Source organism: Fringilla coelebs (genome assembly GCF_963513975.1).
Source record: "Fringilla coelebs genome assembly, chromosome: 13".
NCBI lineage: Eukaryota > Metazoa > Chordata > Aves > Passeriformes > Fringillidae > Fringilla > Fringilla coelebs.
The window spans coordinates 17,225,671-17,239,780 of NC_140039.1; the positions used below are offsets into that span (position 1 = coordinate 17,225,671).

A 14,110-nucleotide genomic window follows, 5' to 3' on the forward strand; every position below is an offset into this window, starting at 1 on the left:
GTAAAGTCTGCTGTCCGTGTGTGAAGAACACGATGCCGGAGGAAAGACACAGAAGCGTTTAGCAGGTTGTGGAAGTTTTGCTCTTTGACTGGGATTTTTAAAGTTCAGTTTAAATAACCTGCATACCTGAAATTCCCCTGCGTGAGGCTCACCTCTCCCTTTGCCTTGTGGTATAAAAAGCACGGGAGCACCAATTATGACAAGAAGGTGTTAATTCCTGAAGACACGGGAAGCCTCCCGGGAGCTCCCTGATCTGAGGAGATTGAATCTATTTTGCAAGATAAATGGGGTCTAAAAAGAGAGGAGAAAAAGTGCATTGTATACTGCAAAGCAAACAGTTGGAAATGAAATTAATTATACACCAAGCAGTGCATCAAGCACTCAGTACAGAGAAAGGAAGAGCCTCATGCTGATCAAAATAATGTTTTGGTATTCTCTATTAATTATACTTGTCAGTTTATGTGGTTCATTTCAACTAATTAGACTTAAAAAGCTTCCCAAAGACTCTGCTGCTTTAAAATCAGGGCGAAAAAAAAGGATTTATATGCATATATTTTATTACCACAGCATTTCACTGTTTTAATATTGTTCATCTTCCTACTGTAGAAATCCCCTGATATTGCATGCAGATTTTTTTTTTTTTTGTAAAGACATGATTTTTTTTTTTTTTCCATGTGAGAGATTGAATCTTTCAAAGTCTTTCTTGCTCTTTGAAAATGATGTTCAGCTGATTGGATTATTAGATAGAGAGCAGCATCCCGTCATTGGCTGAGTGAGGAGGGTGCCTGAAGTTTGATTAATTTGCCCATCTGAAATGCAGCAGAAGGTGCTGTTAGGGGAACTGGACGATGTGTAGCGTAGCTGAGCCTTGCAAACCTCCTGATCCTTGCAGGCACTCAGAAAGAGCTGCTGAAGTTAACAAGTCAGGGGGAAATTCAGCCACTTAGTACAGCCAGGAGCACAAGTATGAAAAAAGAGTTGTCTGCACTGGGTGGCCAAGTGCACCAGCAGACAAAGAAATTGCCTTTTCCCTTTGCAAAGGGAATATTTTTAAAATTTTGACACGATCTACTTTGTGGAAGCATCAAATCTTCTATAGAGCACATGTGAAATTCAGTCTGGCCACACTCCAGTCCTTGTGCACGCACAGGTCGAACAAAAGGAAGCTGATTTCACCTGGGGATTAGAACACAATTCTGAGAAACAATTACTTTGTTTGGTAGACAAAAGCATGATTAATAATTAATGCTTGCAAAGGCAAAAAACCAAACAATGTACTGTTACCTTCTGGGTCAGTAATAGCCTTTTTAGTTTTGGGGATGGAGTATTTTGGCAATATGTCTTGGATAGCTGAGGATGTGTTATGTCTTTCTGCAATGTATTTAAAGCAGCTTTGATACTGTCTGGACATCATGTTGGGTTTTTCCAGCTGGTGTTGTGACTTTTTAAAATTTGGTTTATATTTTTAACTCCCTTGTAAATTGAGCTATGGATCAGTGTGAGAATATTTCCCACTTCTATTTATATTGTGGGTTTTTTTAGTCCTCAGATTATTACAGTTTGATTTTTACCACTGAATTATTAAAGTTACCCAGGCTGTGTTGATGTCTCTTTACCTCAGCTGTCCTTTTTGGGCATGACCTTTGTTGTACAACAATTGCATCCTGCAGGGGGGGGAATAATAATCAAAAGACATTTAGCAAAAGGAGTGAAAAAGAAAAATACTGAAAGCACTGTTGTAATGGAAACTGACTATTGTGTGTGCTGGCAGGCACTGGATAATAATGTGTGTCTAATATTTTGTTTAGAGAATGGCAGTGGTCTCTGCAATGTCCTGGGTCCTGTATTTGTGGATAAGTGCCTGTGCAATGCTGCTCTGTCAGGGGTCCCTCCATCACACTTTCCAGCAGCATCACCTGCACAGACCAGGTAGGACTGAGCTCAGCTCTGGGCTTGCAGGCTCTTTGCCTGTGCTCCTGTCTGTCTTGATAAATGATTGACTAATCAAAATTCTCTTTATCATTTAAGTTTTATGAGTTGTTTGCCTTTGTATTGCACAGCATCTGTTTTCTGGTGAGTCTCATGTGTGTTGTGCTTTGCCAATCTAGTGTGGGAATAGTCATGTTTAATGTCATTTTCTAACAGTTGCCCAACACAAAAATCCCATTGTGGGTAATGGTTCAGTTTCTGTGTCCTTGTTTCTCTCTCCCCTTCCCATTTGGTGAAGTTCTGGAATTTCTGTAGAACTTGGACACTGTGAGAACACAGGTTTGTGGAACTTTGTGCTTATCTGACCCAAACTGGGTTCAGGTTTGTTCTTTAAACCATGGGCACCAGGACTGGAGGTCGGGTGTTTGCCTTGGTTTAAAGGAGGCACACTCAGTCTGAGGTTTTCAAGTTTACCTCTGAAATTGATGGGGCTGCAAAAGTGTGTCCTGGAGGAGAATTTGGGACTGTGAGTAGAGAGCAGTGCCTCTAAAGGCAGCATCAATCCCACAGATTAGCAGTGGTGAACACAAGATCACTTGGATTGCTGGGTCTGCAGGGACAGCACAATTGTGTTTTTATTAATAGAAATGGATCACAAAACTCCTTCAACTGCTAATTGCACTTTGAAGAATGTGCTATGCTAAAAATTGAGGTGGTGGCATTTTTTCTAGCACAGTATTTTCATCTGGTTAAAATTAGGTGGGTCAAGAATGTCACTTAACCAAATCTGAATCCAAAGAAAAGGTGGGAGGGGCTTTAAGAGTTGTAGAAATGGAAGAAGGAAAGTGTTAAGTCACAGTGATGAGTCATTTTACAATGTGAAAATTAATATTTTAATGTTTGTTGATCAAATGATATCCCTTCAAAGACAGATGGTCTTGAACACAGGTCTTTGGCAACTTTAAAACTCGGAGTTTTCCCAAGTACATTTCTTGCTCAGAAATCATTGACATTGCCTTGGTTTGTTCTAATAAAACAAAAATGTTATAGAGGAATAGACTAAAATCCTTGCTAGGCCAGGTCTCAGTGCCCGTGTTAGAGCATCAGATTAACCAAGGGTGTTACCTTTACCCTCTGGCACTGGAAATCTGGGGGTGCTTGAAATTTGAGGGGTGAGGGACTCATTTGGGACTTGCAAAGATTTATTATAGTGCAATTATCAGAAATGCTGCTGGTTATTTGAGTGTGTGCCTAGTGAAGGAAAGGTGCAAAAAGAGCCCAGCTGCACAGGGATGTAGAAGGAAAACGTAATATCACTTTATGGAATCAGTTGAAACAAGTGACATTATGAGAAAAAATGAGAGCTGGGCAGATCCAGAGCTCTGCAACATTTGCCTAAGCTTGAAAAATCACCTTTTTTATGAAGCAAGAACAGCAAGACACTGAATGCATACCAAATGTTGGGGAAATGTGAAAAATGACAAAATCTTTCACTCAGGGATGTGCTACAGATAGAGTGAAGGTTTTACAGCTGCCTCATCACCTACTTAGAAGCAGCCAAGCTTTCCCTCCTGCGAGCCTGGCTCAGGCAGCTTCTCTGCACCCTGCATGAATAAGATTGATGGTGTTCTGATCCCAGGCAGCCAATTTCAGTCTCTCAAGAAATAATCCACTACATTGACAGATGAGTGGAATTTGACACGATGTTCACCTCAAATTCAGATTGTGCTGCACCTGGGAAGTACCAGCCTGTGAGTGTCCTTTAGGGAAACTCTTAGATATTTTGGACGGTTTCTGCTGTCACAACAGAAAATCAAGACAGTGTGTTTTTTATAAGGCCATGAATTTGCAGTCTGCCAACTGAATGTGAAAGGTTGTACATAAAAGGGATGGAAATATGTTAACTAGCAAACTGAGTGATTTTAATGTATTCAACTGCAGTCCCTGAGCACACCCTATTTTTCATATTTATATTATTAGGAATGCGTAGTTTACTTTTAGTTAGAAACTGTGTAAGTAAGATTAAAATGTTCAACCAAATAAAAGTGAATAAAAAATGGATGCAGATAAGCCACAGCATAATTTCAGTAATTTAATACTTGGTATATGAAATTTCAACTTATTGGATCATGGCAGATAGAGCTGCAATCAATAGCATGCTCAGCATACCTTTTCTTTCAGTTTGTGATCATGCATAGATAATGAGCTGCTCTAAAATAAGAGAGTTTGAGCAGTTCATCTCCATCATGGGGCCACTTTGGTACAAGATAATTAAAAAGGCAGGTTCCACCTCATCTTGTGCTTCTCATTCTTGAGGAATAGAAGAGTCTCACTGAGCACAGGACGGTGAAGGTAAAAGATAAAATCCTCTTGGAGTGTATTTAGCATAATAAACTTGAACTGAACACAGTGGATTAGCACGCTGAATATATCCATCTGGACCACAGCAGTTAATCCAGTTTGGAAACCCTGGAAATCAAGGGCAATATATTAAAAGGTTAGTTTATCATCAGAGATTTCTGAGCTTGATTTTTTTTTTTTTTCTCCCAGAAACTTTCTTAAGCAAACATCTGAATGGGCTGAAATAGATTTTAACACACTGTGCAATCACAGAAGCTTAAAGCCTCTTTCCAGTGCAGTATAATTTTTCATTTTTATAATTCAGTACTTCTTTATTCAGTTAGATGACTTAGCAGAAGGTATGAACCTAGAAACAAATGTGACAAACTGCTCCACATGACAGTATTTGTGACTTTATTTTCTGTGAAATGTTGGCAGGTGGGCACAGGTAGTAAGGCCATTGTAAATCCTGCTTGCTTATAAGATGAATGATGCTGTATTATTTGTGCCTGTTCATTAATTCTTTCTTGTCTCATTAACACAGTGAGAAGCTTGAGTGCTGCTCTTTAGTGCCCTTCAATATTGGTGCCTGTTCCTTTTTACTTGCATAGGTGAGGAAGAGGAGACCTGGGAGTAAACCTGCAGCACCCCACTGCAGTGTAATTCCCCTTGGGCAATACTCATGGCTTTCTGCAGGGTTTTTTATGACTATATTTCATTTTCATTAAAATCATGTTAGGCAAAGGATGTGTGAAAGCATTCACAGGAAATAACTTTATGTGGAAACAAATCTCCATCTTCTTTGCAAGCTTGTCATTTCTGTGTGATTTAAGAAGAAATAGTGGTAATGAAAAGAATTCCATGCTGGTTGTTTTGGTCTCTAAGATACACACAGTTGCAGGGCTGTGGAATTGGCCTGGGGGGTTGGAGTGGCCGTGTTGATTTGCAGAGTTCTGAGTGCCTTTGATAGTTCATTGATCATCTGATTGACAGGATTGATCCTCCCAGCAGCAGGAAGCAGATGCTGGGATTTGGTGATACAAGATATTAGCAAAGTACAGGATTCAAGTTAAAAAAAAAAAAAAAAAAAAAGGCAGACATCACCCTTTCAATCATGCAATTCTTTGCAAAATTATGACTTTGTTCCATAACAAAGTATTGGATCTTTCAGCTAATAGGTGACAGCACTAGCCATGTGTTACTTGGAAGGACGTAGGATTCACCTGTAAGTTTGTGCAAATGAATTAGGTACACATCAAGTTAGTCTTGTGTGCAGTGTAAAGAGGGAAGGCAGACACAAGCAGAAAAAAGTATCCACTGTAGCACTGCTGACATTTGCAGATATGCTAATTAAAAATAGGCCTGTTCAGAGGAAGAAATCATGGACTGAATCAAGGCTGGAATTTTATGATGCTAAACATGAAGTACCTTTTATTGGGACAGTAGTTAATGATGTGCCTATTAAAAATCTTCTCAAGAAGCGATTCTCTGTACTACATATTACGAGACAGAAAAATTAGTCTCAAAGCAATTCTGCACCAACTAACAAGGAACATCAACCTAAGGATGCTGTGAGCATGTTTCTCAGTAGACAGCATTTTGCAGGAACTGTAGTCTGTGGCTGTGAGCAAAAAATGTCTTAGTTCTCATCTTGGCCTTCCCACTGAATTTTTTTTTTATAGCCCTGGGGTAAACTGCATATTTTCACATCTCAAAAGATCTGCTATTTTCATATGCCCCATATATGTGGCTATTCAGTTCAAAACAGGCAGGGTTTTGAATCTGATTCCTCAGGAAAGTATAAATAAAATCTCTCTACTTTGTAGAACAATGGAGATTTGGAAGGTGAGTTCAGCAGGATTTTTGCTCTTGCTGGGGCCAGAAGCAAGTGTGGCACTAGGCAGTTAATATATAAAAGTTCTGTGATTAGCAAGAATTGTGTTTCATTAATCACATGGTGTGAATGCAAACTGTTGCCTTCCGTGTACAATGTTGAAATTGCCAGGCAGGAACACAGCCAGCCACGGCCATGAAAGGTGACAGCTATTGTTTCTTGCTGTGTTAATTAAAATCAGCACATTTTTAAGTTCTGAGGTCTAACTCAGTTTTCATTTGCTCCAGGAAGCAGCACAGTGCTCTGGTTTGTTCAGAGTCAGAAAATCCTGCTCACAAGGAGCTGTCCCAGTCACTCACTAGGAAGATCTCCCTTGTGACACCTTTGTTATACACACCTGGCCTTGACAGGCTGCTCTTGAAAATGTGAAATTACCAACTGCTAAGTGAAGAAATCCAGGTTGTGAGTGCCTACTGTGTTCCTGGTCACACACAAAATACATTTGGATGTATGTGGACACGTACTTTGTTTAGGAAGAGAACTGATGTGACAAAATCAACACTTAAGCATGAGGCAGGGTTTCTAGCAGCATGATGGCAATGAGCTGCCTGCTGTGCTTATGTGATGGGCTTGTTTACAGCAGCAGGCTTGATCAGAAGTATTGCACCCTGTGATTTTGGTTTTTTTGATTTTTATCAAACCTCTGAAACAGAACCAGCATGGCCCCAGGGTGTGCTTGGAGATAGGGTTGGCCATGGGAGTTTTTGGGGTCTGTTGCCTGGGACACAGTGGAAGTACAGGGGAAGGGACAGGTTGGTGTTGCCAGGGCTCAGGCTGTCCTCCCTGGCTGGTCGGTGGCAGGGGCAGAAGGGCTCAAAGTGAGCTTTCTAGAAAGTCTATATAAAGTCCCTTCAAGCAATGGAGTTGACATGCTCAAAGACACATGAGGAAATTTAGTGGTGGTGTTTGGTCTGGGAGAGAAGGGTGCTTCTGTGTCCTTCCTCATTTTTTGCCATATCCTCCTTTATGCCTGTCATAAGGTCTGTCAGAAGGTTTGTGTAGCTGCTCTAACTTGTTCTGGTACTGAAGTTCAGCAATCTTCTCTGTCTTTTTCTTCTTTTCTGTCACGTATAGCACTTTCTAAAAACACTTTGTACCTATGCTGGAATAGCTTGCTTTGTGACTATTGTGACCATTAGTGACCATTACATATTTCTGCTTTTTGCTCAACCCTTAAATACTTAATCCCCTCATAAATGTTGGGAACATGGTACCTTACTTGTAGTTAATCAACTTTTTTCCCTCTTCTTCTGCTGTGTCAGTCCTGACTGAATCCATCTTGAACTTACCTTTTGCCAGCATCCTGTGTGGGAGAGGCCCTTGCAAAGAAACCTCTTTTTGCTTTCTCAGTTATTATCTAATTTAATTGTACTGGGATCCTCCCAGCTTGGTGCAGCTGGAGGAGAGTGACACTGCTGACTGTGATGCCTGCTTACTGCTGATCCAGGGAGATGGAGCAGGAGTGTCAGCTTGACGGGCTGTGAGGGTAGCATGGCCAGGGTGTGCCCTGGGGCCCTGAGCAGCACAGGAGGGCTCCCCAGGAGCTGCTGCAAGCCTGGCTGCCTTCCCTGTGGGCTGCCACCTTTCCTGTGGGTGCCCCTCACTGCACACCTTGTGCAAGCCAGGGACAGTGGGGTGATGGATGGGGTGATGGATGCCTCCTGTGTGCCTGCTTTGCACTGACACTCTGTGCTCCCTCAGTCCCCTCTGGCCATGCTCCTGTCCCCATCCTGTGCCACTTCAGCCACTTCAGCTCTCCCTCAGGCAGACACTTGGGCAGGGACCAGAGAGCTCCTCTGGCTGTGCTGGCCCTGGCAGCATCTCCTGCTCCCAGCCCTGTGCTCAGCCTCCCTCTCCAAGTGCAGCCTCGGGGCCCGGTGAGTCATGCAGGGACCTTTCAGTGCACACCACTATTTGTAGTTCACTGTCATGGCTTTAAAGACTGTGGGAATTCATTCTGAGGTGGTAAAATCCCAAGGAAGATTTGGCACCTACAAATATAAACCCCAGAGGCAAACTACATTGCTCTGCACTGAAGTGTTTCTGCTGATAACATCAGAAACATGCCTTTAATGATTAGCCTGCTTTAGTCCAAGGCTCATTTATATTTTAAAAAGTAATATTCAAGTGCATTGCTTCACAAGATTGATGTGTTTTCCCCTTTAAGTTTGATATTATTTTACCCTGTACTGTCTATAATCTTTGTGTTTCCTTCTGAATGTTTTTCTTTCCACCCTCTGAAACCAACCTGTGCTGTGAGCAAGATTTTTTTTTTTTTTTTCCCTGGTGGAACTCAGCATTTTTTGCTGCTTTCAGATGCCCTATACAGAAGAGTTTTCTCCAGCTGATCTTACTCCTTTGCATGGGAGTGATGCTGGAGCTTTCTGTTCATCGTGCCCTGGGAAGGGACCACGAGGACTGCAGCACAGTTGGAGTCTAAATTTATGAGAGTCAGGCAGGGATGCACAATGGGGAATCGGGGGTGTAAATTAAGCTGAATGAAGTTACACAGCCCAATGTTTCTGTGACTCATATTTCTACACTCTATTTAGATTGTTTGTTTTTTGACATCTCTCTCTTGCCTTCTGTATTTCTTTTGGAAGACCAGTTTGCCCCTTCATAGTGGGTAAAGAAAACACTCCTGCCCTTCTTGAAAGGTCACTTCAGTGACAGCAGCGTGCAGGATCATTGTTGCTATCATGAGAATCAATAACTCTGTCCTGCTGTTCCACTGTAATCCTTATTTTGAGAAAACAGCTTGGCTTGGGAACTGAAAGGATGGCAGGAGTATAAAATTTTACTAGTTTTTGGGTGATGTGAAAAGGATTCCTTGAGAATCAGCGAGGTGCAGTGTGTCTGAGTTCCAGGTAACCCAGGGAATAACCTGCTCTCCATGAGCAGCTCCCACCCAGCCACCTGTGCTGGGAGATTTTTGGAATTGGGCACAAATATTTCTACCATCAACAGTTAAGTTTTATTTGTATACCATGTACCTTAACTGTTACTAAATTAATAGGCTACAAAGAACCAGCTTATACAGTGACCCTTGTCTCTTGATTATCAGGAGAGCTCTTGGTTCAGATTAAAGAATGTTTTTAATCTATCCTTGTGCATGACCCAAAGATCTGCTGGATTAATTTAGTTTTCTGTAGCTGACAAATCTGAGTCAAGAATCCTCATTTTGAACCTACCAAAACACAGGGAGCAAAATAAAATATGCTGTCAATTAAACAGTGTACAAGTGAGAGTTATATCTGTGGAGAATTAAAGACTCCTCTGCATGTACATCCCAGTTTGTTGGAAAGTGAGGAACCTGGGACTGTGATTTTTCTGTGTAAATAATGTCAGCAACCAAAGACTCTACAGATCAGCCTGGGTACAGACAAAACCTCAGGATCTAAGCTGCACCCCCTGTTAAAACTTTATTTTTACTGTCCTCATTAATGCTCACCAAAACTGCTGCTAAATATTGCTGGCAAGCCAGGCTTCAGTACAATTGTACTGTGTTGTTCAGGATTTATTAATTATAATCTTTTCTTGCAGAGTCTGTTTATATTTGATCACGACATTAATTGGTTGCCAAAACAAACTAGAGTTAATGGTGTTTAATTAAGTGCTTGAGAGCAAGCAAGGACATTTTATTTGGAAAATTGGTTTCATTGATTTATATGTTTGTTTCTTACAAGAACATGCAGAAGTGGAGGGAACCTATTGGTTAGCACCTCTTTCCTACATGCTGCCCAGGAATCCCAATAACACAGTGGTGACTGAACGTGTTCCAGAGCTTAAAAGTATCTGTAGCTCATGTATTTGCCTTTATAAACGTATTAAAAAGTAATTGTTCACATTCTGAATCATTCTGAATTTAAATAAATCCAAAAACCAGACAGAAATGAGATCAAGTAATGCTGAAACTATCATTAAGGTCATGCTCAGAACACTGCATTTTGAAAAAAACACATTTTAGAGAAGACCTTAGCTTCATTTCTGGACTGGCTAAAGGTGTTGAGCATTAAAAAGGTATGGAAAAATATACTGAAATATGACTAGATATAGGTACTTCCTGTAATTACATTAATTAAAAAAACATTATTTTATTTCTATGATATAGTAATTCCTATGCTTTCTATCATGTCTTTAAAAATTGGCTAATTTTACAGTTCAGAAACCTTTGAACACCAGCCTATTTCATATTTTATAGCCAAAATTGGAACTGAGTGAGAAATTCTGAGGACTTAATATTTGGGGGCTTTGTTTTTAAGAATCAGTTTCCTGAGTGGAAACTTTAAAAAGTGATTCTATGTCTTTGTGCCCTCTTTATTTCTGCCTTGATATTCCTCTTTGGGGGAAAAAAAATTATCTGTGTAGGTATCAGCAGCTACCCAAAACAAACCATCATGATGATAAAGGCATAAATCCTGTCTGGAAGCAGAAATTGAGATCTGCCAGTGGCTGCCTCTTTCCCAAGAGGAATCAAGACCACAGAGAGCTCAAATTCAGTACCAGGGTAAACATGAGGAGGGTCTTGTGTGTCCTCCTGGCTGCTAGCAGCTCTTGTTTTGGTTTAGAGCAGCGCTGAAATTAAAGTCGGTCTGGTGTTTTCAGAAGTTGCCCCTTTTAACACAAGGATACAGGTTTCATTAAACAGCAGAAATCTGGGGGAAAACCTTGCTTTAATCATAAGCTCTCATGGCTAAGCTAACACAATTTACTGTGATTTCATTCACACATGAAATTGCTCTTTTTGGGGAGTGCTTTCAGATTGGTGTGGTCAGCCAGCCAGAAGTCATTGCTGTGTGAAACAGGAGAACTCAAGGGATGAGTTGAGCTCACAGAGGTTTTTGAGTTCCTGATTGTTTTCAGTGTGCTGGGGCAGGATCTGACAGAGAATGACTGTGTCTAAGCCAGTTCTTACATCTGTAGTATCATTATTTCTTTAGCAGTATCTTTTTGTGAAGCTTTAAAATGCAGCAATTTTTTTTTCCCCTCCAGGTAATTAGAAACTGTGTTTCCTCAGCTGACATCTGAGTGCTTTCTCCATTAATTCAGCTGCCTGGGTGGTGTTTATCCTAACCTTGTTTTGAGTTTCTCCAACAAATAGATGACTCCTTTAGTTCTAATTTAGTTTCTCTTGGTATTTCTATTATCTCTTTCTAGTTGGCAGGCAAGGAAATCAGATGTGCATCAAATGAAACCATTTGTCATGGATTAGTGCATGCAAATGCCTTGATAACAGCAGCAGACAAAAGCTGTGAGTGTCTAGGAAGAGAAAATTAACAAGGCCAAAGCAACACTGATAGCTGTCCCTAAATGAGATTATTCAATGCCTAAGAGCAGGGCAGCTCTTCTGTGCCCTGCCTTGACATTTGTCCTCTACTGAAATCTTAATACATGGGGGAAATTCACAGTGAAGCCTGTGAAGTGGGGAAGTGTGTGTGGCAGCTCCTGGCTTTCCCAGGAATATGGACACATCAAGATCTTCCCTCTGTGTGTTAAAAGCCAGCACAGGTGGAGGATGGGGCTCACAGGTGGGCAAAAGTAGAGAAAAACCATTAATGATCCTCCAACCTTTGTATCCCAATTTGCCAACAGCACACTGGGAGTCAGGAGAGCTGCCAGGCAGGACACAGGGAGTTCTGTTGAGGTTGAATGTGTCCTCCTCAATGACTTCTTTGGAAATATTTTGCATTTCCTTCTTTCCCTGAGGGCAGAATTGGATAATTGTTTAATGCTGATTCCTGCTGTTGATGGCACGCTGAATTGAAGGAGTTGAGTGGTTATTAGATATTTATTTCATGCTTGTCATGGTTACTCCAGTTCTATTATGAGCCTGGTTGGTCTCTTCTAAGTCCCAAGAGGTAAATGTGAGCTCTGGAGTTCCCTACTCAAAGGATGGAGGGAGGAGGAGCTCCAACACAGATGGAGGAAGGGGGATTTTGAGATGCCCTTACTGGTAGCAAGCTGTGGGCAATGAGCATCCAGGGCACATTGCATTTCTAACCCTCCAAAACCACCCCTGGGAGATCACCAGACACAGAGGCTGTTATCTAGTGCAAGGTCCACAATGTAGGCAGATTACCAGCTCTTTTCTGTAGGTTTTTATCCTTTTTTAGTCTTTATTTTCCCTCTCACTTCCTCTAAACCAATTTCCTCTGTTTTCTCTAAATCTTCCTTTATGTAAGCTCCTAAGGCTATCACTTTTGGAAAAGGCTTTCTGAACTTCCTCCTCTTAGTTAATGCACCTTGATGTGGTGTTTGAACAACAAAATTCCATTTGATTTCATCCCAGTGATTTATCTCTGTTTTGGCAACACAAAAGCTCCAAGGTTCTGTAGATATTTATCAGTATTTTTGTTTCATGTCAGGACTTTTTGTTCTTTTTGCTGTCATAGAATGAATTGTGTGTCACACTTCAGATTGGAGTCACCTCTTTGGGCTGGGGGGTCCTGGCCAGGGATCCTTTTCCAGGGGATGCTTCTCCTCTCACACAATAAAAAGGTGACTGATCACCAGCTGCTGCCCCCAGTCTGGCTTGCAGAAAGTGTCTGGAGGCTCTCATTAGGCCTTGAGTATCAAACTTAAGACTTGATTCCCTCTCTACTGAGAATTAATGTAAAAATTGCTCATTGAATCTCTTGTGGTGATGATAAGCTTTCATGTGCTTGAGTAATTGGAGTAATTTTTTTGTTGTGACAATTGTTTATTTTTTTCGTTTGAGGGAATAGAGGGTAACAGTCTACATTTTGAAAAGCAGTGTTGCTTTTGTTGTGTGACTAAAGCAGTGTAAATAATTGAATTTTTTTTTATATGACAGCCAAAGCAAGATATCAAGTGTTGGTTTGGTGCAGTATTTACATTTTGCAATTAGTTTAGAACCACTCGATTTGTTTTTCTGACTAAGTGGAAAAGAAGAAAAAGAAAATGAAACCTGAAACAATTTGACAAATTTCTAGACACTGAAAGAAGAGTGAGGAAATGGCCTCACTCACTAGGGATGGTACTGCTTCTTGCCTTAAATAGATCCAATTCAGAGTATCTCTAATCAGAACTTGTGTTTTGCTTTAGGAGCTGACTCTTCATTATTCTCCCTAAAGCAGAGCTGTGGTGTTAAGATATGACTGGAAGGAAGAGTGCCTTCCAATAGCTCTTCAATTTTACATCTTGAATCAATAAATAAGAGACCAGAGAAGAGATATCAGGATTTTTGTCTCACTTTTTATGAGACAGCAGAAGGCCCCCAGTCTGTTGCTGTCAGTCTCCATGGGTAAGGCAGTGTTCTGTGGAAGCTTGGTGGCCTTTGAGACAGCCCCTAACCCTGCCAGGAAGGGAGGAGATGGACGAGGCAGACCTGAAATCTCTGCCACTGGAGCTGAATATGTGGCTCTGCTCTGAGCTGGGGGGGCAGTTGCTGTTCATTAACTTAATATATGTGAAAAGGAGATTTTAACTAACAAAGAGCGCATATCACAGGAGCAGCTCGTTCCTAAGTTCATTTTGGGAGAAAGTTGAATCCCTGCTCTCCTAACTCAGAGCAGTGTGAAATACAAAGACTTTCTGCTGTTCTGCTGTGTTTGAACTCAAGGCTTGACCTGTAGCTTCTCTCTGAGTTTTGGGGGAGGCCAAGGCTGCCCCAGCCCTGCCTGGAATCTCTGCTGATCCATTCAGGAAGAAGCAGGAGCCCAGAGGGAGGGAAGGCAAAGCTTTGACAAACCCCTGTTTGCCTGCACTGCTGTTCTGTTATGCTGACTTCAGTCATCTGAAGACCTCTGCTAATTTAATGAGCACATTTCACTTGTCAGTGTGACAGTTATCCATGTCAGACACCAGTGCTCCTCCTTCAACACACATCTGCAGCAGTTATTCTGCTGTCCTTGAAGAAACTTGGACTGAAATATTACTTTGAGAGATGCTTTAGGGTTTTGGTTTAGGAGGGTTTTTTAAACAAAG

The 14,110-nt window shown here is 41.2% G+C and overlaps 1 protein-coding gene across 1 annotated transcript in view; it reads left to right on the plus strand.

Annotated features, from left to right (window-relative positions):
- Positions 1 to 1,811: 1,811 nt before the first annotated feature.
- TAFA1 (TAFA chemokine like family member 1) overlaps positions 1,812 to 14,110 on the plus strand; it is a gene marked incomplete at its 5' end in the record, with an annotated part of 199,624 nt that continues 187,325 nt past the window's right edge. Inside the window, one exon of the mRNA XM_084214433.1 lies at positions 1,812 to 1,929. Coding sequence (XP_084070559.1) covers positions 1,812 to 1,929 — 118 coding nt within the window. The remainder of the gene's footprint in view (positions 1,930 to 14,110) is intronic.